This window comes from Fonsecaea pedrosoi, assembly GCF_000835455.1.
Source record: "Fonsecaea pedrosoi CBS 271.37 unplaced genomic scaffold supercont1.4, whole genome shotgun sequence".
Classification (NCBI taxonomy): domain Eukaryota; kingdom Fungi; phylum Ascomycota; class Eurotiomycetes; order Chaetothyriales; family Herpotrichiellaceae; genus Fonsecaea; species Fonsecaea pedrosoi.
Genome location: NW_013550612.1, coordinates 230546 through 257488, shown reverse-complemented (window position 1 = coordinate 257488; position 26943 = coordinate 230546). Strand labels below are relative to the sequence as shown.

The following is a 26943-nucleotide window of genomic DNA, read 5'->3' as shown; positions in this document are numbered from 1 at the left end:
CTCGTAGTGGGAAGGTGCGGCGACATATGCTAAAGAGGCGGCTATACTCGGTATACCCGCGGTATTCACAGCTCAGAACGACTCGCTAAGCGATGACAGCCATAAAGCGGCGTCTCTTTGGATAATTTATGGTTAGCGTGCACACTGTGATATCATTTGGTTCTCGATCCTGAGTTTCAACGAACCAACCTCACAATCATGATCACCACCATGTTCTCGTTACAGTCTCATCATCTGCCGGGATGTTAGTCAACAGCAGCTCGAGCAAAGACCTATCTGCAGTCCACCAAACCCTTCAAACCATCTCGGATGCACACTTGATGGCTGGTTCATTGACACACCAGCTAAACCCTTGTCTCCATCTTTGTTCCCTTCAGCTTCTGGCGACAAAAGTGACTCTCTAGAATGTGGCTTGCATGCTTGTCTGCGCATTCACCGCTCCATTTCCAAACATTGTCTTGCTTGACATCATGTCCCTAGCGGAGTCGAGGTAATGTCGTCCCAAATGTCACAACCAACACCTATCTGCGCTTCAGTCTGGGGTCTTTCAGTGTGTCAGATATGTCTTGGATATGCACGGGCTTCCATAAGTATCGCCCCTGCAAGCTCTTCCACTTGTCTCCCTGCAGCCTGCACATCAACCTCGTTTCTCATCAAGTTCTGCCACATTGACGGTTCGTCTCCGCCCTCCCACTGCTGTCTGGCCAGAGTCGGTTTTGAACTTGGGCCAGGCTTTGTCATTGCGTCATAGACATCCCACAAAGCCTCCCACATGTAAAAGCGAGCCCTCAGGGCTTTGGACAATCGATCGAGTGCTTCGCACAGCTGGCGGGCTCGTATGCAGATGCGGCCGGCAACAGGTGACAAGCTCGCAATCTGGCCCGGAGAAGGACTTGCGAGGCCGATCGGAGGGTTTTGGTGACGACGGTCTTTCTCGGAATTGGAGTTCACTGTTCGTCCATGGGAAGCAGCATTCATTTGCAAGCCTCCATCTGGTTCTCTTGCGACATTTTTGACCATGTCGGACAACACCTGCCAGCGGTCTATCTCCTGCTGAATGACCGTAGAGCCTTGGCTTTGCTTTTCCACCTCGGCTCTGATGGTCGCGTACTGGGTCTCGGCGATTCGCACCTTTACCATTACCTTGGCCAGGTGTTCAGTGCGGTTAAGGTTATCGAAGGTGGCTAGAAGCTGCTGAAGAGAGTCCGACTCAGAGCGCGCGGGATTGTTGAAATTGGCGGCTACCGAACCACTGCTGTCATCGTCGGGGAGGGTGATTGGGTTTGATCTCGAACCTTGGTGGTGAAGCTTTGGACGCTTCGAGGGTTGAACGGACGCCATCTTCGGACTGCTATCTGGAGAGGTTTACGAAGACACGGAGAAGGGGAGGTAGAGAGAGCCTGAAGAATTCTGAAGGAAGTGGTCTTGTTGAATCTCAAATCGTGGTTGTTGTCAGGAGCCCGATCGATCGAGGTGAATGGTGGTGGAGAGAGCAGTTCAGAAGGGGCAAGTTCACCCTTATCTTTTCTCGAGCCTGCGTAGTCAGATCGCAGACAGTGAAGACAAGGTGCGGCAGAGGTAGATGGAGCAGAGATCGATTCCCCCGTTCTGGTCGCTCGCTCTCTGGAGATGAGACGTTGTGATATAACGACGGACTCGTGGTTTAAAAAAGGAATGCTATTCAATTGAAATCGATCCGAGTTGGTTTTATTCGTCAACACGGCTCCATTATACATCAAACGTGTTGCCAGGAACAGTAATAGAAAAGATAAAAGATGTTACTTTCATATCCCGCGGTGTAAAGGGTCTTTCTTGTGCCCAAATATGCAATAGGTTGCAAGTCAAAGGGGAAGCCACTGAACTGTGGTTTACTCAGTTTTCAAGAATCCGCTCGTTGGGAACAAACCAAATTTGAACCTTGCAGTAAGAAACCCGTGGTTTGGCAGGCTGTCATCAAACGTCGAGAGGAGGAAAATACAGTCTTTTTACGACAAAACAAAAGTTCATCCGTCCCGTGCTGCTGTATAGTGGTTCCAATGCTCCTCAGATCCGGTAGGATATCCACGTTCGTGTGCGATAGACAAATGCCCATCTCACATTGTCGACGTGCTGAAATAGTAGTTACTCCATAGATACTCGTATTCTTCGATTATTCCCCCAAGCAGATCCAGGATGGGTTTGCCCTTCAAAGACGCTGCAGCACCATGCACCCAGACTTTGGTGATGTTCTCGTAAAATGCGCCTCGCATGCCCCACCACGCGAGCTGCCACCCACGTTTCTTCAACTCTTCGCGCTCCAATGCCGAGAGACCAGATCGCGCACCCCCTGGAACTCTTGCCGCCAGGTCCCTCTTCGCGAGTTGGCGGGAAAGGTATTCAATTGAGATCCCCACCAGCCATGGGGTCCAGTTGCGCTTCCATTTGTTCCCTTCATAGCCGTAGGTGCGTGCAACGCGTTGCATAAGCAGCGCGTAGATCAGAGGCCGCAATATATACATAACCTCGGCAGCCTGGCCACGGAGAGTGGTCAATTGGTGGAGGAGTTGCTTGGCGGGTTTGACGTCGTCGGCAGTAAGGACGTGATTGAGGAGGTAAGACGAGACGGTGTCCGGGGATGGTAGAGTAGGCAGAGTAAATCCTGTACGAGGCATGCTATATGGCTCCGTGGTGGACAAGGACGATGGGCCGTGTTTACCGGAATCGGAGAGCGGCGGCGTAGGGACTCCCGCATCTCCCAAAGCATCTTTGACATCGAAATTGTCGTTCAACCCGTCCAGGGAAAACTCTTCGTCTTGTTCTTCCGCTTCGACCGGCGCAAAGTCTTCTCTCAACGGCAAGGATGGGGTGACGATGGGACGCAGATTGGTGATGCGCATTAACAACAAACGACAAATGGCCTTGAAAGATTCCAGTAACACCACCACACGCCACTTGGCTTTCTCACCCCCTCGGCGCCTGGCAATCATTTCCCATAGCAGCTCGGTGTATTGCGCAATCTTCAAGACCGTTGCGATCTTATTATACAGGGACGAGGACGAAGTCCAGAATATCGTGTAACGAGCATGGAGAGATGGCTTCGACCTCTGCAGTTTGAGGTTTTTAATTTTGAGAACGGAAGGAGTAAGCGCCAGCGATGCCGCGCGATTCTTCAGGAGATGGTCGTGATAAATGGATAAGAGTTGAACGAAAGTATGGACTGATTCGGAGGCGAGTTCGGTGTCATGGAACCGGGCTCCGGGTAGGAGATACGTCAATGACCGCAGGCTGCTCTCAATGGTGGAGACTGAGGAGGAATTTGTAGTGACATAGTTGGAATAGGTGGAGGGAAGGTTTATGGCTGCTTTGGTCAAATCGACGGATGCGCTGGAAAGGGAGTGGATGGTCGCGTGGACGGTCCGGCGCACTGCTGACGTCGCGGAGGAGGCCATGATGCGATCGCACAGGCGATCGTAGACGGTAGAGAAGAGATAGCCGGGGCCTACATCCAGCAGCAGCCGCCCTTCAAGGCGAAGAAGACAAAAAAGAAGTGAAGCAGGACGTTATCGGAGGGGGTATGGATGATGGGATGATGGCTGGTGGAATGTCAAGGTGGACACATGCATGAAGGGACCAGCGCAGGCGCGCCAAGGGAATCCCAACGTTGATTGGATGGGGGAATAAGCCTCGGTATCACGGTTCTCGTTCGTCACTTTCGGTGCAACCAAGATCAAGACGTACCATGGTTGAACTCGCCTATCATGTCTTGCAAATGCATATGCTGGGATACATAGGAAGAAGTCTCAGTACCGATAGATAGCTGGCAGAGAGTGTGGCTGTGACTGTGGCTGAAGCTGATCAATATGTCCGTCCATTATCGGGTATAGATAGACGGGGATAATAATATGGCCTTTTGACAATTTCCCATTACGAAATGGCCCCCATGCGGAAACTGACCGTAAGAGTGTGAGACAAAGGCTTCCTTCGTCACATCGAGATCAATGCTGATGAGGCTGGCTCACCATGCCAACCTTGCCAGCTTCCTGGTGAACCTGAGTTGTTTCCCACCATCAAATTGGGGATTGTCCCGCCATGCTTGCCTATCTCGTGCCGGTTGTGTCTTCCAGTTGTATGTGACAAAACCAGACCGAATATAAAAGACTAACATTAAAACAACTGTGAAAATCGATTCCGAAAGATCAGATCATCACTGACTGATGAAACAAGTCGACTTGTCTTGGCCCGGTGCCGGTCCTTCTTCCTCGCACTAGGGTATTTTCTTGTCTCTCACCAGCAGTCTCCTCGTTGTGCTGATGCGCTCCGGTGTGGTGAGCTGTTGAGAAACCCATCACTATCAGCTTCAGGAGGAAACTCGTCAAAGAAGCCCACTACGAGATGCGTCGCGCAAAGAGACCAAAGCGCAACACGGGTCCCTGGTCCTCGCAGCGAATCTTGAACTCTTCATCACCAATCACCACAACAGACATTCATGGATTCCTCGTGGCGGCCATTTCGAACTGGTCAGCCGAACCCGACAGTTACACTGAGGTGGAAAAGCGCTCCATCATCGACACACTTCCGCCCCGATATCGGAAGTACGAACTCGACGTCGAGGGTCGCTTGAAATGCCCGCTCTCGGTGGAATTTGTGCTCGACGACCCTTACATCAAGGCCGCCGTGAACAAATTCAAGAGGGACGTGAGTGAGGGATACTACGAAAAGAGCTGGCAGAACCAAGCCAGGAAAGCCATGCAGGAGAGACGAGACGGCAAATTTGACTCGTATTTGCAGCAGCACACGGAGGAGACATTCGGAGACTCGGGTTTGAATAGCCAAGATGAAACCGCTGACGACCATGTCGATGCCGCAGCGGACTCGAGCGACGGGGACTGGGCAGATGGGCCAGATGGGCCAAGTGGACGTGGAAGAGGCTCTAAGAAAGGCAGGAATTCACCACAGCCTCGACCTCTACAACAAAGACAAAAAGTCCCGGCTGGAGGCGAGGCGAGTTGATGCGTCGACAAAATCATGAGATACAGCCGGTCTCCAAATCAATCAAATACACCACGCGGACATTGACTCGGACTACACTTTACAGACCAGAAATACTCAACTGTGGTTACGGTGGAAAGAGGCACATTCCAAACTCCAGTGTTTTCTCCTCGGCGAAGTTATTCCTTTCTACATGCGTGCCGGCACATCAGAGAGGTCTCTAAGTTGAGATTTGGAAGAAGCGTAGCAAGCACTTACATGCTACAGCCATTCGACAAGTCCCATGCCACAAAGCACATGGAGCGTTGTATTGACTCTGGCAGAGGGGCACCGAGATGCCGGGAGTCAGGAAAACAAGACCAGCCTAAAAGCTTTGACTTGGCTCTCATGCGCAAAAGTGTGTTCAGCGACGAGGGGATTTCCCATTGTGCATCGTTCCTTGGCGTGCCTCTCTCGTACAGGGGACGTGGTTGCTGGTAAGCCGTGTCTGCCCTCTGCCAGATGCAGAGAAAAGAGGAAATGCTCGTCTTGACTCGTCGGAGATGGGTCTCTGCTAGTGATCAATGGCTTGGTCTTAGGGAGCAACGGCACGCAATGAAGGCCACCACACCATGTAAACCTGGACCCTGACGAAAGTCTTCTGGCGCACTGTGTCTTTTTTCCTTGCGGACGTGTGCGTGAAATGGGTCCTCGCAAAAAGGAGAGGAACAAAAACATGTTAGGTAGCTCTAAAGAGGTTCCTTCTCGGAGGTTGGATCTCTGTTGATGGATTTCTGCAAAAGTCATGGGGGTTCAACCCAAGCCGGTTTCTTTTATCTTGTTTTGCCATTGAAGGAAGAGATCGTATTCAATCCCTCGTTGCCTCCTGAATACCCTTCTTTCTCGTCGTGGGAATTTGCGATGCCCCCCGACAACAGCAAACAACAACGGAGGTCAACTCACCACCAGGCACGCTTGTCGGTAGATCTAGCAATGAGCCAGTCATTCCAAGACCACAAGCCGGGACGGAGAAGGCCAGCGCCACATGACAAGGCCTGGGCTTGTCTCAGTCCACGACGGCTGGAGCGAAAAGTAGTAAATAATCCATAACCTCCCTGTCGAGTGGGGATTTGGACAGAGGGTGTTGTGTTGGCCTGGTTAGACGGAACGAGAACATCCGGCCACACTTCCTCTGCCCGCCTCCGTGAAAGAAAAGTAGCATATGATAAGGTACAAGTGCATATGTCAATTGGAGCTGTCAATTACCTGCGGCTCTCCGCCGTCAGCAGCTAACCGCATGGATTTTGCGTAACATTGTCGCCCCCAGTTGCAGTGTGCGTCGTGCACCTCCTCAAGTCTGGGGGCGTATCTACCTGCCCAAGTGGAAAACCAAGGTAGTCAGACGTTCAGACGACGATGTAGATTGATGCAAGTAGACAGATGCGTGACAGTGATGAAGTGTCTGTTGTTGTGGACATAGACCATTGGTCAATGCAGAAATGGACAACCAGTGCTTCCCACAACGGGGTTGACCGGGGGTGGCTAGGGGTAGGGTGTTCTTGGATCCAATTTCTGGAAAGGAAGGGCCTTGTACTTACAACGCCTGAAGCCGCTTTTTAGCCACTCTGCACCATATATTTGCATCGGGTCGGCAGATGGTAACACGACATGTGAGCGCCCAGGCAATGACGCCAGCACCATGCGCACAAGCACCAGCAAGAAAGAGAACAGATGACATGTTCCTGCGTCTCCTCTCAGATACATTGCATCCATCCATCCCGGGACCTCTCGTAATCTCAGATGATCACATATCAGTACCCCTCTTGACGTGGCTGGCCGAGTTGAGGATGGGAGTCTCGCAGCGTGCAAGTAGTCAAGAAAGTCCACCAAGATTCTGTGGAGCGGGATGACAAACCGGGGGATGCGAAGGAGATTGGGCCGCTTTTTGCAACGTTGTTACAAGTACCTAGTTTGTCTGTTAGGAGGCGAGGCTATTACGGATGCGCAACGCGACCGAAAGGAAGATACAGCAAGCCAATGACTTCGTGGGCCCGTTTTGGAGAAGACAATTGAACATTGGCGTCAAATCGGAATCCATCCGTTGGGCTCAAGGCGCAATTGCTCACGAAAAGGGCAATGCCCTGCCAGGAGAAGCTAGGCAGAGGACAAACAAGTCTTCGTGCGAGGCACGGAGAAACGGGTTCAGACTTGCAAGGACTTTGGATCCCGGCCCCGTCTATGATGGGCGGTGATAGTGTCCAAGACGAAGTTCTAGGGTGACTGCGTGGCTCGGGTAGGGGCCAGATTGGCACTTGCAGATTGGCACTTGGCCAGCCTTGGACACGGCGGGCGTGCATCGGCAGCAATAGTGGTGATGAAATGATGATGGAGACAACAAGGCTGTTGCCCTTGGTGCCCTGTTCCACTCTCGAACTTCGGGCTCTCCTGGCGAAGGAACTAAAGAAAGAAGCGAGAACAGCCAAGTGGAAAGAAGGTGGCACTAGCAAAGATGAGGGTTACAACCCTCTGTCCACCGTGGAAGTCCTATCTCTCTGGCATGTCGTCTCGTTTCGGGATGCACTCGACTCGTTCTTGGTCATTACTGGGAGCACCTAATACTGGCAGTACGGATCCCAATCCAGGCTAGGAGGCGGTGGGACGCTGGGCGGCGTGGCGCCGAGTGGTGCGTTTCTAGAATTCCCGACAGGACGGTCCAATCGAGAATGTAACGGGGCGTTTGGTCGCGGGTTGGGCAGACACGACTGACAAACACACCAACCCCCTCAACCGATTCAGCAAGAGAGCGACGGGCCCAGGATCTAAAGTTAAAATGGACGAACGATGGACATTGAGGGGGCGCTTGATGAACATGGGGCCTGCAAGTGACCCAGCTGGAAAAGGCAGGGGTACGTAGCTGATCGAAACATCTTCCCGGAAGCTCCCTTCAAGTAGCTTGTACCAGTAGTGGAGGACAAGGGGGTTGGTTGGTGGGTTGGGTGGGTATTCGTATGTCTGTACGAGGTACTCGGTAGAAACTTCGACAACCAACCCAACTGCCAGTTTGTGCCACTTGCTGTTCGGCATTTGGATGGGTTGATCATTGCCAAGGGCTGAAGCTTTTGGGTTGCAAACAAAGCCTCAATTCATGCTCCGAGGCGGTCCTTGTTTGCTCTGTTGCCCGGCCCAGATATCCGTCGCCACAGAGGGACGCCCCGAGCAGTGCCTCGCACCCTTTTTTTGAGTTCGCCAGGACCTGAACGAGGTTCGTGTCGGGTGCATTGGCGACCTGCAAGAATTGCAACACCTGTTCTCCGCCCAGTGATGAAACAAAAGGCATTGTCATTGTCCTGTCTTCGGCGTTTCCAGGCGCCGACTTTCTGACAAGGAAGACCTGGCTTCGGTCTCAACGGCCAACCGCTTTGCATGCTTGGGCGATTTTGGCACATGACCTCCTAATCTGCTGACTTGCCCATGCAAAAGAAAAAAGGCGGCTCGCCAGAGCAGTATGAAATACGTGTTTGCCCTCAGCAGGTTTGCTTCCAGTCTTCGGCTTTGCGTACGGCCTTGCATTTGCAGATGGGTTCCTCTCAGCTTGTGCGCTGTCATCTCCAGGCTTGTAAGGTTTGGGCCCGGCGACCCTGCAGCAAAAGGTTGTGATGCAAGGCAGCCAACAATCGAACACGTTTTGCCTCTATGATTCATGCCATGCAGCGGGCAGGATCTTTCCCCCCTGGATACCCGAATGTTAATTGTGCGCGTAGGTAGCTGGCCAACATCAAAGCAGGAATAGTCGGTGAACTCACCGCTTTTCACCGCCTGATAAATTGTTGGCAGAATGATGGCGATGATGGCCCTATTTGCTCATGTCGAAGCTATACAAAGCATACCATAATGACGCATTGTCGTCGGCATCGTCATGTTACAAGTCATGCAGATCCCACACCGTGCGCGTGTTTGTGTGACCTATCCAGTCCAGATCGTTCCGGGGCACACTGACTCGGTTCGTAACACAGTAGCACGTCCCCACTCTTTTCTGCCCCCTAGCTGGCGTGAGAAGGAGGAATGGGGCCGGCTGTAGCGTACCAGTACGGTATCTTTTTAACCCCTTCGTTCGTGCGGGTGATTTACATGTTGATCCCTCCTATGTATGACACCAGAAGAAAAGTGACGCACAGAAGAAGCACTTGGTGTTGTCTGGGTGGAGGATGGGCGCGGTGGGATGGGATAGGATGGGCCGTCTTGCTGACTGGCTGACTGGCTGGATGGAAGAATGGATGGACTCGGTACTGATCGAGCACCCTATGGACCGTTGGTCCAGCCATGGTCCTTGTCGCTGCTTACAGCACTACCAACTAGTTAGCTAGCGTTTTCCCAGTGGGGGAGCAAGGGGGCTGAGTGGGAGACGAGAGGCTTCTATCCGCTTCACTCTGCAAATCTGGTAAGAGAGAAGGGGAAAAAATGTCTCGCAACATGCCACGACAGCACCAGTGCAGATGGGCGAATGGAAGGGGCCATGAGCCATGCGCCCGCGGACACGGACTTGGAGACACGGGTGTTCCAGCATCCTATATCTTCTCCAGCCCGCGCAGAGCTTTTTCCGCGTTGTTGGAGCTCCGCTATACTCCTCTCTGTCCTAGTGGGATTCCGAGCGCACTCTCTCCCGCCTTCCCCGGACGGCCTAAGAGCTGCGTGGGCGGCGGGATGGCTTGGGATGGGCTTGGACGGGGTGTTTGCTTGCCCTGGCTTGCATTTGAGAGACGGGGTTGGAGACGTTTCGGAGTTTGCTGGGAGGGAAAAACAAGACGAGTGACAATGCGGTGAAGTGAGAAAGGGAGAAAGAAGGAGAAAGGCGAATTTCTTGTCTCTGCCCTCTCGCAGTCTGACCTCCAAACTGCTTCCCAACAACCAACACTTCTACCCTGGATCCGTCGCTCGGCTCTCAACCATCTGCTGTTACAGCCAGCCAGCCATCCGGCCATCCAGCCAGTTCCAAACAATCCACCTCGTTTCCACCCCCTCCAGATCACGGCGTTTCCCTTTTCTGACTAAAAAGTGTAACTGTCGGTCTGCATGGGAACGACCAGGTTGGACGATCCTCGGAAAGAATGGAGATGAAACAAGGAGGCTCGCGACATGGGGTGAGATTCTTGACCTTTTGAGCCAAATATACACCAGAGCGACCGCCACACCCAGTTGCCCATTTCGAGACTGGACCTGCGGCGACCTCGGAAATGCTCGTCAGTGAGTCCTGTTTGTGACCATCTCGCCTCTCTCTATATCCCTCGACAGCACTCGACAGCGGGAGGAGCATGTCTTGTATGCTTGTCATCTTGTCCCATTACCCACGCCTGGTCTTAGTCTTCTGCCACCAACGGCGAGCGCAGACGAACCCTCCCAGGACATCTGACGAACTTGTATGCCACCATCCCACTTTCGAAGCCATCAGGCTCTTTAGTTCGCCTTCGTAAAAGTCCTGAACCCACCTCCTGGGTCCGTCCAAGTTTGACGCCGTGATGGATTGCTCCGCCCGACTAGCGGTAGTGTAGCCGGTCTTTCTTGCTCCATCGTGATGCAAGCCTCTCCCATGATCCATCGACCTTGAGCGGCGGGGCCCGGGCACACCACGATACCTGTCTAGAACTGGGATGCTGGACAAGGTCATGGTCATGGTCACAGTCACAGTCACGCTCACAACTTTTTTTTGACCCTCGACCGTCGCCCTTCTCGATCTCATGCAGCTATCCATGTCGTTTTTAGTGCCAGAAGCCGAAATGGGACCCCTAGGGAAACTGGATCCTTTCCGCCCTTACTGCATCTCTTTTTCCCCCCCTTCCCTCTCCAGCTCAGGCGGGAAAGCAAACAAGGAAAACAAGAGCAGGGAGAAACAGGTACGGACAATGATATCAGCTGCCCCAGAAGTCCTCGCGACCACCGGAAGCGAATCGTGCAGAAACGCCAGTAGCCGCTGCAAGCTGCAAAGCTATGGAGATAGAATGATCGAGGCGAGCTGCATTTCATATCCTGTGTACAAGTATAGTTTGCGCAGCCCACCATCCATGGCCAGGGCGAAAAAAACCCAGAGAGCGTGGAGATGGATCTGGCCGACTTACGACTCGGTCGAGCCCCAGGGACTTTCTTCCACTCCGCCCAGTCTGCCACGAATGCGTGTGTGCGAAAAGGAACAGCGATCGATGGAAGGCTGCCGCCGCACCGACCCGCTCTCCTTGACCGCATCTTTTGCCGAAAAACAAATCCACCCTGTTGTCCCCTCCTCGTCTTCCTCCTTGATATATATCTCCATCCTGTGGACAATGTCCTTTGTGTGTTCCCCCCCAAACGTTCACTCTAATCCCGCCTTGTAGTGTGGGCTGTTCCCTGGAATCTTCGAATGAAGCCATTGTCCTACATAGCCTCTCCCGGGTCTTGTTTCCCGACCCTGTCTGCCAGAAGTCTACAACCTAGAAACGCCGGCGCCATCGCTCGGTCTCGCCAAAGACCCAACCCACACTCTCATCGGAAGCGAGCCTTTCTCCTGCCATTAGTAGTCCTCTGTGGTGTTCCGCCTGTGCTCGCTTTCTCAGCCTGATCTCCAAGAATCCCTCCTCGACTTCTTTTTCTGTTCATTCCCGTCTTCTTCGTGTATGGCAGCACCCACTGAATTCCGGCAACAACCCTCCCTCCATCCTTCACGAACCGAAACCTCGTCTCATCACCCATCGTGGATATCTCGTCGCTGCTCAAGCCGACTGAAGAGGACGACGGCCAGTCAACCAGCTCTCCCGCCTCAGTATCTCGATCAGAGTCGGTGCCGTCCAGTGTTGCCACCAGCGTGGCTCCTCTGCCACCGCCCCAGCCGCGGCCGGCGGTGCCTGCGAAGAGACTCTCCTCTAGCCAGGACCACCCAATCCAATCTCCGGCGAAGAAACAGTCCAAGTGGTCCCCGGAGGAGGACGCCAAAATCATCCAGCTTCGCCAGGATGGCATGAAGTGGGAGGATATCAGCAAGCACCTGCCCGGACGCAGCGCCATCAGTTGTAGACTCCACTATCAGAATTATCTCGAGCGGAGAAGTGAGTGGGATGAGGACCGCAAAAATAAACTCGCAAGGTTGTACGAGAGGTATGTTGAGAAACGTCGCACCCGATCGCAGTTTGTCCCCAACATCGCTGTCAAGAAAGATCTTGTACAACTGTTCTTGCTGCCCTGTCATCTTGTCTCTTTTGGGAAATCCCCGTCGACTAAGCTTCTTTGAATCAAAGGTTTCGAGCCGACATGTGGGCGAGAGTTGCAGAGGAGATGGCGATGCCATGGAGAGCCGTCGAAGCAATGCACTGGCAGATGGGTGAACATGAGATGGCGAAGCGGGCCGGTGTGGTTCCATTTTCCTTGACCAACGCCAATAGCGGGATCGAGCCTTCATCTCTACCTCCAAGACCACCACTCCGACATGGCGGACCTCCAGCGCGCCCCTTACGACGAGACTCGATGCCTTCAGAGACGGGTTTACAGGGCCCTCAGCAACTCCCTTCTCTGGCAGAGCTCACGGCGGGACTGCCTGCGTTTTCAGCACCACCTTACCACGCCCCAGACCCTTACCATCCTCATCTGTACAACCACCCAAGAGGCCGCCATGCTCCTTTTCGCTGAAAGATGAAAATGAAAGAATTGGCCTGATGTTGTCTTGTGTTTGAGCGAAGCATGTTTCAATAAAATCGGTGTGAACAGAGAGGCACCATGATTCCGGGTTTTGATGATGGATTGTTTGCATTTGCTTTGATTACCCCTGCTGTGATGGGCAGCAAGAAGCTGTAATATAGTGATTTGATACCCCAACACCTCCGAATCGCGCAGACGGCCGGCTGCGAACGAGGGATAATGTGATCTGTGAACGCGTCGTCCCAAGTCGAACTGGGATGACGCTGCAAACACTTGAGACTGGAATCGGATTTGAGACTCCAGGCGCCAACAACAAGATGCGTCTTTCGGAGTCTGATCGTATGTATGGGCGGTATCTCTGTGTTGCTCAAACAAGCGCAAGGAGATAATTACTGATATCTCAGTCTTGTCGGGAGAGGATGACCCACCAGTTATCTCGATCATAACCAGACTCGACTATCCTCGCGCCGGCAGCAATGGCGTCCTCTTGCAACTCGCCATCCCGATACAGATGATAGTATCGATGGTATGTTGCTGAGATGGGTGGATCGGGCATTTGAGCCTCCGGTTTGGATTTGGAGGCGACATCCGGCTTGAGAACCCAGGGTACAAGCACGTCCTGCTCGTGGCCGCGGTCCCAACCCCGTCGGCTACCTTTCTGCTCCAGTGCCCAAACGAATATCAATGCCTGGCCTCCCCCTTCTCTTTCTCCGTCCCCTCGACGAGGTTTGGAAGGTGGTCTTAAGGTCTGCAAGATTTCTCTGATAGCCTGAACCCGTCGTGCGTTGGAAGATAGGTGGTGTATAACCGCGATGGAGATTGCGAAATCGAACAAATCACTTGGATGTGGAAGGCTAAGGGTGTCTGCGACGATGGCAGTATGCGGTGGACGGCGGTGGGCGATCTCTACCAGGGCGTTTGACCTTCAAGCACGGTTAGCTGGCTTATGTTGCTCTTTAGTTTTTTGTCGACTTTACCTATCCGAAGCAATAATGAAGACATCCTTGTTTACAGTCAAGTTCTTCCCATTTCCACAGCCCACGTCAAGACCGACAGACCCAGGGGGCAGACGTCGGAGAAACTGGTCGACTACAGGCCACGGCTGCCACGTTGATCAACTTGAATGCGCCGCTGAGCTGCCGGACGACGTGCGAACCTTGTATCGTGTGGACGAGAAATGACTCGCTATATCCTCGTACACTTCGTGCACATGCTTCTTCTCGTATTCCAAAGCACTGTCCATGGCGACACAATCCTCGGGACGCACTCGGGTGTCGGGAGAGGGGTTCGAGGCAGCCGTAACGGAGACTTTAACCGGCCAACGTGTACGGGTAGGGCGGTGGACGAGGTGTATTTCGAGCAACAGACATTGCCTGAGTAGTCGGAGCGATGAGATTCACTCGTCGAAGTCGTGTGCCGGTCCCATGGATCGTGAACTGCAGTCGTCGAATCAGGACGTCCACGTGGGAGAAAAGCTTGAATGGTTGAAAAGGTACAAGCTCCAAATTGCGCACTTTTCGATCTTTGATTCAGTAGCCGAAGAGCGGCTCGGATCTTGGTATCCGATTGGCGACCTGGGAACAGCGACGACACCTTTGCTTGGTATCTGTCTTGTCTGTCTGTTACATACTGGCGATCGAGTGGTGCAAAGATGGTTCCGCTTAGGTCGAGTCTCATTTGCATTATTCTCGAAACAAAGTCCATGTATACCACTGCGCTCATTCATATATAAATACTACGTAGCCACCATCTGAGAGCTCGCGCTTCCTGTCGAGGAAAAAAAAAAAACACCGTGATTCGCTGCTAAACACCCATTGACTCGTACAAGGCGTCTCCATGACCAAAAACATCTTAGAAAACACCAACCGCCTCTTGATTGGCAAGAGGCTGTGTCCGGCTACTAGAAAAGGCAAAAATATCGGTAATGCCAGAGTTGCGAATCATCAATGCTAGAACGATTGCAAGTAATGGGATCTGTGGCATGTCAGCGTTCGAAACGAAGAATTAGCCCATTTCCAACTTACCCAGAAGAAGAACAATTTCCGATCGCGGCTCAGCTCGACTTTTTCGATCGGCTTCCTTATCAAGGCAGTAGCATTCCCAGAGGTGGTACTCCCTTCGGCGTTCTCACTGGCGGTTTGCTGCTCAAACTGGAGGTCTGCTGCAGCATCGGTTACGGCTTGCAGAGTGGATGCCTTTTTAATGCTCCAGTCCTGATCCGTCCCTTCTTTTTCTTCTGGATACAGATCGCTATAGGCCGGAGGGGAAGATGGAGCCGGAGGGGATGATCTGCCCGTCAAAGTCTCCCACCAGCCTTCACGCTGGCCTGGTTGCAGCTGTCTGGAACCTGAACGTTGAGGGAAAAGAGCGCTTACACGGCGCATCATAGGATATGCCTGATACTCCTGGATAGCTGCGAGAGGGCCGTTGAGGTTGGCGAGACTAGGCATAACTGATTGGGCGTTCTCATTGAATTGTTGTAGTTGAGCCACCAGATGATCTCGCCACGCGAGCATGAACGCTGATGGAGCCATTGCCGGTGCTGCATTTGGGACATTCTCCGGGGGGAAACTTGATGCTTGAGACGTCGTCGGTGGCATGCTACCCCTTCGGGATGGAGGCACACTAACGGCTTTCTTGCGATTTCTCTGCCCGAGCACCTGCGAAAGATCCGGTTCCTCGGAAGTGACTCTGGTCGGCGTCTCGTCGTCAAAATCGTCCGAAACGTCTGAGCCGTCCGTATCAGAAGTGGCATAATGGTTCGAGGCATTCTCCCAGAATGAGCGAAGAGAGGAGGAGCTACGACTATGCAGTCGCATCGGTGTCCCTCCAGCACTCCGTGACCGATAGTGTTCCATGGGCGATATTGTGGCCTGGTAGGCAAGTAATGATGTCGCCAGGTCAGCAGGCGTAAAATGGCGGATACTGCGGGCTTTGTGGTTAGCCCCCGTCAAGCGCAGTCGATGGATCACATGCGTATGGCCGTTCATGGCAGCATGATGCATCGGTGTGTGGCCGTTATTGTCGACTATGTTGGGATCCGCTCCCCTCGAGAGCAGTCCCGCAACGAATCGCGTAAGGCCCAACGAAGCTGCCAAATGCAGCAAGGTGAGACCAGATGGACGACACAAATCAAACTTTGGGGCTCTAAATAGCCTTTGGGAGTCCATTTGCTCCAATACCTGTAACATCATAGCTTCTAACTCGAGCGTATCCATCGGAGCTCCAGCCATGTGCCCGTGCATGCGCTGGTGTCCTCCACCTAGTCCATAGCTCCCGTGTGCGAGCCACATAGAATGAGGCTGTCCTTGCAGAAGCTGCTGGGCGGCCGAGTATGGATCATCCGTTGGATGTTGTAGCTGCTTGCCAAGGGTACGTAGTGCTAGGCGGAACATCTCCAATTCCCTATCATCCACATAAGTAAAGAGGGAGGGCCGGGTCTGGGATTGTTGTGGCACTGGTGAATATTGTGGGTGATCGTGCTTAAATACAACGGGGACAACGCCTGGCTGAAGAGCTGGAGGTGCAATGCAGTTCAGACATTTTTCTCCCCAAAATGTCGTGGTCGTGGCCTCAGTATCACCGAACATCACCTCGAGGCCTTGGTAGAAGCCATTGCCCAGCAAGGTGACTTCTGTGCCTCCCGTCACAGATCCTTCGGCGGGTACCAATTTGTGGATCAGCGGCGGTGGCCGTCGAGCAGGTTGTGCCATTAATTGGTTGCTAACCGCTTGACCGAAGGCGGCATCGGCAGCTCCAAAGCTGTTCCTAGCAGAGCCGGGACTACCAGGCCTGCTTGGCTGACGGGAGGGTGGCGCTGATATCATTATTTGCCGCGGGAGATTTTCGTGACTCACAGAGCGGTTGATATTGGCAGCGAATGAAGGTTCAACTCCATTGGGTGTTGGAGGACTATTGCCGTAAGGTGCAGGCCGGGTAGCAGGCATCGCAAATGCGCGATCGTTCGGTCCAATGTACGATGCCATATTTGGAGCGTAGGGAGACGACGCGGCAGTATTGGGCATGGTGGAAGCCCCGGGGAGTACCTGCGATGTGTCGAGACGAGTCATTGTCAAGCCAGATGGCAACTTTCCGGACCCACTTTGTTTCCTTCTCTTTGAAGTCGGACCTGACGGACCACTAGGGGAGGCAGGTCTGGAAAGATTTCGTGGTGCGAAATTGGCCAGTGCCTGGCTTGAGGCAGTCGCCGGAATGGCATATGGTGTGTTCGCTGGGGCCAGGGGGAAATTGGGGGTGAAAGTCTGCTGTAACGCATGCAGATCAGTCATGGAATACGCCTGCCTAGACATTTTGGCATTGATGACCTGTGTCTGAGGCTGCACCTCGTGATCAGTACTGGAGAAGACGCCTGCTCCTGGTAACTGTGGTCCCGGAGTTGGCAAAGGTGCCTGTTGATTCGGGATGACCGCTGGTGGATTGTGAGTTTTGTGATCATCTGTGATCATGATAGCGTTGGTCATGGCCTGAGCGATGACTTTATCTCGACAGTCCTTGATTGTGAATATCACTTGGAAGCCCATTTTCTCGTTTTGGTGCCGACAATAGCAGGCAATCCGCATTGGTAGCTCCACTTGCACCGCGGCTGAAGAAGACGCATTTTGGGCTTCGCTGCCGCTGGTCTCACGAGGAGCCTCAACCCATTCTTTTATTTCATTGGTGTTGAAAACGACCACTCTCCTTTCCTCATCTCTCTGGAAAAGCTCTTCTTCCTCAGGCTTCTTCTGCTTCTTCCTCGAGGCCCTTTTCCTCTCCCGCTGTATGCATCCCGCACAAATGCGAACCTCACCGCCATTCAGAGGCTTGTCCTCATCATCTTTCGAGGTGCTTGATTCGACGGAGGCAGGACTCGATCGAGCATAAGGACCTGGGTCTTCGCCCCTCGCGCGTGCCAATGCCCGTTGCAACTTCACCCTGTCTTGCATGGCGCTTGTGCAAACCAACGATGTATGAAGCTCCAAAATCTCTGGCGACCGCGGGACCTCTGGTTTCGCGAGGAACTTGGGCTTGGATACTGTGTGTCTTGGGAGCCTTAGTTTCTTGACGCCAGGTGGAAGTGACGAGAGTGTCATCTTAATCGGTATCTGAGTTTCAACACGGGATTTGAGCGAGGTTGGATGTACTATCAGGGTTGGTGATCCTTCGGTAGAATTGACCGTGGATGGTGGAGAAGAGATATCTTTAGTGAAAGTAGAAGGGGTTGCACTTGAGTCCGCATCAAAACTGAATCCGGTAGACGAAAACTGGAGATTAGGTGAGAATGTCGCGTTACCAGGTGAATCGCCATTCATGGTGATGTGGTTGAAGGTTTCCTCCAAACCAGAGGATGGAGAGTGCTTGCTCCATGGGGACTGTCCCTGCGCAGAGGGCAGCATTGCATTCAAAGGTGATGCCTCCCTGGACCCGGCAAAGAAGAACTGAGGTTGCCCATTCGGTAGTTGTGCGGTCGGAGCCTGCTTTCCAAACTTGGAAAAATCGACTTGTCGGTTGAAGGGTTGATTCATTATCGTACGTTTGATATTATTGCGCTTGTCCGCCGGGTCAAATCCGCTAGGAGTGCTAGCAGCCGTATCGAAGTCGAAATCGGAAGCCATCTGCTGATTACTTGCCTCGAAATCTTGATCCAGGCCGGCCATAGCGGTGTCCTCAAATAGATTGTCATCTGAAGATATTGAAAACCCATTTATCCCGCTTCCCCAGTTGCTCTGTACCACTTCGTGCGCTGGAGGGGAGGCTGTTGAAGCCGCGGACATGTGGCGTGTACGGTCCGCAGGGTCTTCGGAAGAGGAGCTGCTGGACCCTGAGGCAGACCCTCTAGATGTGCGCGCAAACGCATCATTGTGAGGAAGCGGACTGAAAGAGTCCACTTCCCGCTTTATCGTTAAGTCATTCGGGTTGAGGAAGCCCGGAGGCGAGGTTGTCTGGTCGAGGTCTGGGAGTGGAGTTTCCAGAAATGCGTCAAAGTCTTGACCAGCAAATGCTGGGGTTTGGCCGAGGGCATTCTGGAAGAGATACATATCATCATCTTGAGCCGATGCCATGCTGTCGGATTTTTTGGGCTCTCGAAGACCTGAAATTGTACCCGTCACCGCAACACCGCTATGCCATCTCTTCCTCAAACGTAACCGCTGAAGGAGCCGTGTAGGGTATAGGATGAAGCGTATAAAGAAGGAAACGAGAGCATAAAATTGCCCTTCACTTTATTTTGGCTCGAGCTGGAGCAGGAAGAGCTTCCACGGTGTCCGACTGCGCTGTGTTGCCTGTGGCGGTTGTTTTGTGCGAGGCGAGGACTGTGGCTGGTGGATGGTCGCTCAAGGATTAAGGTGCAACCAAGGACAAACTGCAAATGCGACAGATGTGTGACACAAGGTGTTGGGCTTCACAACTTGGGAGACTCGAGGACAAATGCGTGGAAAATGACAACACGGTGAGCAAGGAAGGACGTCAGGCGCTGCTGGTGATGAGTGAACAGAGTTGTAGATTAGTTAACCAAAATGGAACTCGAATTGTGGAGGCGGAGCCCTGGCAAGTGGAAAAGCGGCCCTTCCAGGTCCCCTTCCTAGGAGTTCTTCAAGGGCTTGCCAGCAGCCTGCTTGCGCCGAGCTTCCCAGGGCTCAGTTAACGGGTAGCCTGGATGGCACCTGGAGACCCCCTAAAAGGTCCCTAGGGGATGCTCATAGGGGCAATCTACGACGAGCCTAGTTTGTTTCTGTTAGTCAAGGCTTGGCTGTTGGGTGGGCAGCCGCCTCGCTGCATTTTGCTCCCCTCCATCATTCTCCATGTTTTGCCATCATCCCACCAACCCTCCGAGCCTCCCACTGGTTGTTGATTGTCACCGCGTGAACTCTCTTCAACACCTGCATTGGTGCTGCATATTTTTTGCGTTATTCGAGTGGTCGCGGGTCAAGATTCTGCTTCCAGTATCGATGTGCTTCGCTAGTTCGCTCCGATTCCCACGATGTTCGGTCTCAGACGCCGTCACCTTGCATCCAACTACTCTGTTTGCGCCACTCTCGGGAGTGTTCGTTGGACGATGGAATAGCGAAAAATTCACGCAGAACACCCCTGCAGTCTGCATGCTTTGCACACTGCTGTAGGTGGGAATCCCAGCATCATAAGAGTACAAGAAGAAATGGTCACTCTCCGCACTGAGATCGCCCGCTCTTCTGTCAATCGACCCTACATTCAAGATGGTTTTAGTCGCTGTAAAAGAGGTGAAACGGGCCGATAGGTTCGAGCTTCTTCCGTCACCGTCGACCTCACTCAGCGGGTATATGGTATATTCTTCCATTCTCAAGAGACCTCTTGTCCGAGTTACCAGCCCTCCGAACCCTGACCTTCCCGATGTCCCTTTGACTGTTTTCTTATCAACAAGCCGTCCTTGTCAGAGGTTGAGCCTTGTGGCTCTATTCCCCTTGGCTGCGCAATCACACCCTGTTTCCCCCTCTCCTACCCAGTGGCACAACTCTCGGGTAAGTCTCGCCCTAGCTTCCTACCAATCACCGAAGAAGATGCCGGACACATGCAATTCATGCCGCCTGTCAGGCCATCAGGCAGATATAAATAACGGTCTGACTCAAAATGGACGCCCTCGCCAACAGCCGTCAAAACATTATAGGGGCCGGCCAAGACTCCGCTACACAGATGAAAATTTGCCGCCACTTTTGATAGGCATGGCTCAGTCTTGGAAGAAAAGTCAAATTTCCAATGAGAGCGACAGCTGGCTTCAGTCAGTCTGGAGTCGCAAAGCCAGCCTTCAGTCCCTTTCCGTCAGACTAGACAACATTCCCTTTCTGAACCGGCATGCTGGCTCCATAAATGTTGTTTCTAGGCTAAATGGATGAATTACTGAAATGAGGCTCCAGAAGAGTTGAAGAGTTGTTCAGTTCGATCCAACCACTTGGACGGTCTGGGTACCGACCAAGAAACCTCTCCTCTCCCAGCCTATGCTGCTCTAGAGGTAAGTCGGGCCAACTCTATGGTGCTTCTGGCCACAGCAGAGCGCCACTCTTCCCAGAGTCAACCGGCAACACTTGTCCAGTTATATTACCAGAAAAATTGTCGCTTGCAAGGAATAGACAGGCTCTTGCAACCGCCTCAATTGGGACCGGCTGATGTAATGCAACGGTTGCTTGGGCTTCACGCCACAAAGCCTTTGGATCATCGTCGCATTCCTTTTGAAATTGCGCTGTGGCTACAGGACCTGGCGCGATGGCATTGATACGACAACGTGGGTTGATGTTGACGGCGTCGCGAGCGAGCGATTTGACAAGGCCGTATTGAATCGCCGACTTCGAAGCGGCGTACGGCGCGCACAATGGAACTCCAAAGGTTCCGGCCTCGCTACCGAAAAGAATAGCAGAGATATTTTTGGCCGCGGGTGTTGTGTGACTTCTGATGCCTCGAAGCCACGCTCGACAGGTCAGGAATGTGCCGTCGACATTGACATTCAGCACTTTCTGCCATGCTCTAAGTGGCATGTCGACGAGGGACTGTTGAGGGCAGTAGGACAAGTCCAGACCTGCGGCTAAAACGCATGTTGTTATTACCCCGAACACAGTCCTGGCTGACTCCATAGCCTGCTCTACCCTGGACTCATCTGTGATGTCGACCCGGTAGAAGTTGAGCCGCTCGTTTTGGATGGGTTGTCGAGGCTCGACAAGATCAAATGCCGACACATATGCGCCTGCGGCAAGGAATGCTTTGACCACCACTGATCCAATAGCCCCCGAAGATCCGGTTACCAGTACGTGCGAACCTTCGAGGCCGAACCCTATGTCAAACCCAGACTCTGCCATGTCCAAGCGCAAGGAAGTGGTGGGAAGGTTTGAGTGAAGGGGAAAATGGATATCAGGAGTAATACGAGTAGGAAATTGATATAGACGGAGTTGTCCGTCATCTGCATACCTGCGTAGTAACAAATCCTTGTGTGTTTGCAAGGCGTGAATAAAGCACTTTAGTAATGGCTACAGGCTGATAATCGTGGGAGAATTATGCAACCGGCTAGACACCTCCATTCCCTCCCAGACTCTGCAGACATCGCCGCATGCAAGGGCGAGATGGCTCATCGTCGCTATGGTTGTGTATCGTCGAGGCTGAAGCCGAGAAAACCCCGATTCGGCGTGCTCAGCGACAGCTTTTCTCTCGCCATGACAATAATGGGCTCCTCCGTCCCTCCGCACCCGTTTGGTGGTTCTTGGTCAGGGACCTGCCGCTCACCATAGCCGCCTCCTCCTCAATCCTCCGCTCACCCTACCCATGCCCTTAACCCACGAAAACATCTTGTGTGGGTCACAAAGTCACCCCCGAATCTGACTACATTCTGTCCTCGTCGCTGCGAGTATTACAGGCACAGGGCAATGGCAGAGGACAAGAAAAAGTTCGACCTGGTGCCCCGGGGGTCGTACGGGAGCGACCTGGTTGGAAACACGCTCTTGATTGGTCTCCGGGCGCTGGACCCCTTGCTGCAACGACATCTCCTGCTCCACTCGCCGCTGCCGCTGCTGGCGTCGAGGCTGGGACTCTCTTCTTCGGCGACGGCGGCGGCGCTTCATGCACCCGTCGCGGGCGGGCCCGTGCTGGCAGCGACGGGCCTGACGCCGTACCAGACGGTGATCTGGGCCATGTCGATCGGGGCCGCGGCGAAGCATATCTTCTGGAAGGTCGCGACGGCCCAGGAGCCTGTGTACCCGGGCGCGGCGGTGGCCATCAGCGTCTTCAATACCGTCTTCAACAGCCTCAATACGCTCTTGTACGACGCGTCGGCCGAGAACCCCGTCTATTTCGCCCCCTGGAGCGTCTACGTCGGCACGGTGCTGTTCGCGGGCGGGTTGCTGAGCGAGACCGTCTCCGAGGTCCAGCGTCGCAATTTCAAAAGGGACCCCGCGAACAAAGGCAAAGTCTATACAGGCGGCTTGTTCTCCGTCGTCCGTCACGTCTCGTACCTGGGCTACTCGATGTGGCGTGCCGGGTACGCCCTGGCGTCTGGCGGTCCCGTGTGGGGTGTCGTTGTCGGCGGCTGGTTTCTCTGGGACTTTGGTGCTCGAGCAATCCCTATCCTGGACGAGTACATGGTAAACAAGTACGGCGAGCAATGGGCCAAGGTCAAGAGGGAGGTACCCTACGCTCTAATCCCAGGGGTTTGGTGAGTTGTAAGGATCTGTTGGGAAAAAAAATAGTTCTTGTATGTAAAATCTTATATGTACCATTATCATATCATGTCATCTCACCATCAAATGTGTGGAATAAGAGGGAGGAACTTTTCGTAAACCACATTTGTCTCTTTTGTCCTCCTAGGGAACATCATCAAACAATCAGACGTGACCCAAGTCATCAGGGATTTAGCTGTATCTGCTGGGTCTGCCCACAGATTCCTCGCTCTCGTCATATGAGGGCAACCCATCCTTGTTGGCGACCACCTGCTGTCTACTTCGCACCTCCTCCGTGCTCGCCCTCGACTTCCTGATCTCAAAGGTGACCACAAACACAAGGTAGAGTAAAAACATGGTTGCTGCAATGACACCATAGGCAATCTTGGCCTTGGTGGAGGTACCATCGGTCTGAAATGGGCTGAAGGATGCTAACCTGATGCCCAAGCCGCCATTGATCATCCCGAGCACAATCAGAAGCCTACCGAGCCACAGGTGGACACGTCCAGGGGTAGTCCGGCCAGGGGCTTTTGTTGGCTTGCCGGCTTGGACGTTCTGAGCACGTCTCTTGTAGATTGAATGGTGGAGAGATCCGAACTGGTCTCACCATTAGCATGGACAAAATTGCGTACAAGCATGATGGATCCCAAGGATGGAAAACTTACAATTGGCTGAAAGAAAGCCAATGCCAGGATCGCAAGACCAAGCTTCGGGTGAGGGTCGTTCCAAACACCGAAGGCGGCAGACTGCTGTGCAAGCCATATGCCCATGCCCGCAGCGACGATGAAGATAATGTAGCTGAGGATTTGGCCCACGGCGTGGATCTTGAGCACAATAGGATTCTTGATGTTTAGGCGTAGTAGGATAGCGAGTGACGGGACAAAGAGGACCCAGACTGCAGAGGCCAGCACAGCGTGAGCGATCAGGATGCGAGTTGCGTGATCGAACGCTGCTGGTGAGGAGAAAAGCGAGCTTTGGGAGATGCCGTTCGAAGACGAAGAGCCACTACCATCGCCGCTATCGTCGGAGCTGTCACAATCGCTGGCCCAAGGAGGACAGCCATTTCCGTTTCCATTGCCCCATCCTCCTCCCCATCCGTACCCGAACTGAGCATTGGCAGTCGTTGCCAATAGAGCTGCAGTAGCTAGAGTGATGATTGAGCTTCTGGCCATAGCGAGTGGGTTGTTATCGAATGGAAATGTCGTCGAGGTGTGGTAAATGTCTGGTGGGAGAAAGAAAGAGGGAGGAAGAGCGGCCGAAGACCTCTTCGAGGAACTGAGACGCCATTCATAATAATACCCAGTATCTAGTGTCGGCCGGGGAGGGGGGGCTGGATAGACAGGGTGACAGGGACTCGTACGTGGTCTTGGTACGCGGGCGTTGGTGAACGGGAACAAAAAAGACTGGGGCGCATGCTGTTCCTGGAACTTGAAATAGCAGCGGGCAGCACAAGGCTGCGAATCACGGTCAAGCAAACAACGGGCAAGGAAGGCTTGGTTGCGCTTGGCTGCTGCGGAGGACGCGTAAGGTGTCGGTCAAGGGCTCCAGGGACCTTGGAATAGGCTACACATGATTGGAGAGGCTGCCCGTAGGTGCCAGTGGCAGTGGCAGTGATGTCCGTTGATGACCGCAACCTGAAACCTGACGAGGCGTCGAGGCGGGGCAGGGGACCGGACTTCACTCATCCGACTCGCCGATCCCAATCCGTCAGCTACCTTTATCAGTAATGACCTCTATGACCGGGACCACGATACTTATAAAATGCATCCCGTCTTTGGAAGCTTGTAGCTTCTACTCGTACGCACTCGGAGAAATACGGGGTACATGTCGTCTCTTCTGTCAGAAGATTGGCCGGGATGGTCTTGTACTCGATGCAACAATTCGATCACCACTGATCTACCTCTCCCAGGAACGCGCGTTCGCTATACAGACGAATAGCTGGCGGAAGCTTCTGCAATGCTACAGCAGCATGACAAGGGATTCCAGAGAACAAAGAACGGGAAGTGGTCGGCGAGCTCTCTCGTTTTGTTATCAACCTTGTCGGGATGGATCATCTCGACATACGAGAAAGCCCGAGCTCCTCTCGACCTCATCTCTACCTGCCAGGAATTCTTCGCATATTGCTGGTATTTCATCGCACAGCGTCCTTTGATTCTTGATGTCAGTGCTCCGAGCTGCATGCTGACTCGTTGAACGAATGAAACTTTGCCCCCTTCCAGCAACACCCCGGTTTGTCCCAGCCTAATTTGTCTGTTCAATGTCCTTGGTTCTCGTGCAATCTGATTGATCTCGACGAACCCCATTCAAAATTCTCCTTTCTCCATCGTCCGCTTGCTCCTGCATTGCAAAGACCTTTTCGAAATCTCTTCCCGTCATCACCCGGTTTCAGAAAGGCCCTTCCACCAACCACAGATGGTTCGCCTAGGATGTTGAGCCATCGCCGAATCCGAAAATTGGAAATTCTGTCGTAACCTTTTTGTCATTTGCTCGAATGCGTGTTCATCATGTCATCGTGATGCTCAAGATGGGATGTTACATCACCAACCATCCCAGGGACCATCTTTATGCGTGAATTGGATAAGAAAGGAAAAGTAGTGGTCGGTTCGTCAAGATGCTCGTGCAAGTCACTAGTTGGGGCAAGCGGACTGCAAGTGTCCTGGTTGCTTGCCTGGAATGCAAGGTCAGAAGGATACCGCAATGGTAAGAAGGTGGTCTCACATTTGTAGCAGATGCGCTCAGAGGATGGCTCGGATGGGCAATCGCGAGAGAGATGACCCTGTTCGCCACAGTTCTGCGCGTGTGTCAGTCAGTGTACTAATTGCCGATGCCGGTGAGGGAAACATACGTAGCATTTCTGAGTTCGACCCTGGGTGCAGTCACTGAAAATGGTTAGCCAGGCAGATGGTGCAAGTAAATTCCAACTGTGCTATACCGAGACATATGGCCGATGCCACCGCAAGACTGTGTCCTTTCTGTCAGTACAGATCTCATGATTGGAGAAAAGAAGGGATCTCACGTAGCAGGTCTGACCTCCACCACCGCGATTGAACCCGCCGCCAAACCCGCCGCCGCCGCCGCCTCCACTGGAAGTGCAGTCACTGAGGAGATTAGCAAATGTCGATTCGAATCATAGTAATCATATCTTACCGCGCTATGTGGCCCTGCCCTCCGCAGCGGTAACATTCTCGAGACGAGCCGCCACCGTAGGTGTTGCCGCCAGTGCTACCCCAGCCACCTCCTGCACCTCCAGGGGGACCAGCTTGAGGGCAGTCGCGCGCAAAGTGTCCTTCATTCCCACCTGTAAGTGAATCAATATATGTGTTTCGACTTCCATCATTTCGTTGGTTGTACTGACATTTGTAGCAAGACTTTGGCTTGGGCGCAGCAGTGCATTCTCGGCTGACGTGGCCTTCGGCTGTGGACGAGATAAGTAAAGGCAAGGGACTAGAAGTGACTTGTGTGCGACGTACCTCCGCAGTTGTAACTGTTTGACATGTCAGTCAATCTGAAGTGAGAGGCCAGATGGTGGCAAACGGATCAGATTTACTCACCAGGTCGGTGTGCCTTTTTTGGGGCAGTCGCGTGCCTGAAGTAAAGTAAGGGGATGTAGGACCAATGATATCGGTCGCCAGTACCTGATGCGATGAATCGCCGCAGTTATAGCAGCCTCTGTCCATGATGTTTTGTTTGGACGGTGGTTCGTTTCAGTGAGATCTGAAGTTTCAGTCAGTTCTCAGTCTCCGGAAGACGCAATCCATGCAAAGATAACGAGAATATGTAGCTGCGTACCAGAGATCAAGCACAGTAGGAACAAGATGGAAGAAGAGCCTCAGCGTCGAGTATGTTGTGTGTGTGCAGAAGTGAATGCTAGGTAAACTAAAGCTGAGGAGAAAATGCGATGGAGAAAAAGTGGCCGGCGGCGTGGATTGGCAGAATTAACTTAGACACCGGGGTTGTCACAACGTCATACTAATAGGGGAATCGAACGAAAAAAAAAACTCTGTCTATGGCTCCAATCATGCCCATTCACTTGTCTGCGTACTTGTACGAGAGAGGCACAGACCTGACGACTCGGGTTGGGTTACCAGCTGCAAAAATGCACTGCCTTGTTCTGCCGTTGGTCTGGATCTTTTCAGGCTCCTCTCCTGTCATTGCTGTAACCACGCGGAAGGCT

The 26943-nt window shown here is 53.0% G+C and overlaps 10 protein-coding genes across 10 annotated transcripts; 3 read left to right on the top strand and 7 right to left on the bottom strand.

Moving 5' to 3' along the window:
* Positions 1-555: 555 nt before the first annotated feature.
* On the bottom strand, positions 556-1341 carry Z517_05855 (uncharacterized protein; the record flags this gene model as incomplete). The annotated part of the gene is made up of 1 exon (XM_013427597.1): positions 556-1341. One exon carries the CDS (start codon positions 1339-1341, stop codon positions 556-558), a length of 786 nt encoding a protein of 261 aa, XP_013283051.1.
* A 752-nt stretch (positions 1342-2093) lies between these two features.
* Positions 2094-3428, bottom strand: Z517_05854 (uncharacterized protein; the record flags this gene model as incomplete). Its single annotated transcript, XM_013427596.1, has 1 exon — positions 2094-3428. One exon carries the CDS (start codon positions 3426-3428, stop codon positions 2094-2096), a length of 1335 nt encoding a protein of 444 aa, XP_013283050.1.
* Positions 3429-4371: 943 nt separating this feature from the next.
* Z517_05853 (uncharacterized protein) lies at positions 4372-4989 on the top strand (the record flags this gene model as incomplete). Its single annotated transcript, XM_013427595.1, has 1 exon — positions 4372-4989. The coding sequence occupies one exon, from the start codon at positions 4372-4374 to the stop codon at positions 4987-4989; it is 618 nt and encodes a 205-aa protein (XP_013283049.1).
* A 7230-nt stretch (positions 4990-12219) lies between these two features.
* Z517_05852 (uncharacterized protein) lies at positions 12220-12594 on the top strand (the record flags this gene model as incomplete). The annotated part of the gene is made up of 1 exon (XM_013427594.1): positions 12220-12594. One exon carries the CDS (start codon positions 12220-12222, stop codon positions 12592-12594), a length of 375 nt encoding a protein of 124 aa, XP_013283048.1.
* A 409-nt stretch (positions 12595-13003) lies between these two features.
* Positions 13004-13846, bottom strand: Z517_05851 (uncharacterized protein; the record flags this gene model as incomplete). The annotated part of the gene is made up of 3 exons (XM_013427593.1): positions 13004-13526; positions 13581-13705; positions 13760-13846. 3 exons carry the CDS (start codon positions 13844-13846, stop codon positions 13004-13006), a joined length of 735 nt encoding a protein of 244 aa, XP_013283047.1.
* Positions 13847-14454: 608 nt separating this feature from the next.
* Z517_05850 (uncharacterized protein) lies at positions 14455-18662 on the bottom strand (the record flags this gene model as incomplete). The annotated part of the gene is made up of 2 exons (XM_013427592.1): positions 14455-14577; positions 14628-18662. The coding sequence occupies 2 exons, from the start codon at positions 18660-18662 to the stop codon at positions 14455-14457; spliced, it is 4158 nt and encodes a 1385-aa protein (XP_013283046.1).
* Positions 18663-20597: 1935 nt separating this feature from the next.
* Z517_05849 (uncharacterized protein) lies at positions 20598-21419 on the bottom strand (the record flags this gene model as incomplete). Its single annotated transcript, XM_013427591.1, has 1 exon — positions 20598-21419. One exon carries the CDS (start codon positions 21417-21419, stop codon positions 20598-20600), a length of 822 nt encoding a protein of 273 aa, XP_013283045.1.
* Positions 21420-21980: 561 nt separating this feature from the next.
* Positions 21981-22769, top strand: Z517_05848 (uncharacterized protein; the record flags this gene model as incomplete). Its single annotated transcript, XM_013427590.1, has 1 exon — positions 21981-22769. One exon carries the CDS (start codon positions 21981-21983, stop codon positions 22767-22769), a length of 789 nt encoding a protein of 262 aa, XP_013283044.1.
* Positions 22770-22961: 192 nt separating this feature from the next.
* On the bottom strand, positions 22962-23941 carry Z517_05847 (uncharacterized protein; the record flags this gene model as incomplete). Its single annotated transcript, XM_013427589.1, has 2 exons — positions 22962-23366; positions 23435-23941. 2 exons carry the CDS (start codon positions 23939-23941, stop codon positions 22962-22964), a joined length of 912 nt encoding a protein of 303 aa, XP_013283043.1.
* Positions 23942-25396: 1455 nt separating this feature from the next.
* On the bottom strand, positions 25397-26446 carry Z517_05846 (uncharacterized protein; the record flags this gene model as incomplete). Its single annotated transcript, XM_013427588.1, has 10 exons — positions 25397-25437; positions 25488-25560; positions 25615-25648; positions 25702-25730; positions 25786-25867; positions 25917-26067; positions 26125-26184; positions 26240-26253; positions 26321-26355; positions 26405-26446. The coding sequence occupies 10 exons, from the start codon at positions 26444-26446 to the stop codon at positions 25397-25399; spliced, it is 561 nt and encodes a 186-aa protein (XP_013283042.1).
* Between the last annotated feature and the right edge of the window lie 497 nt (positions 26447-26943).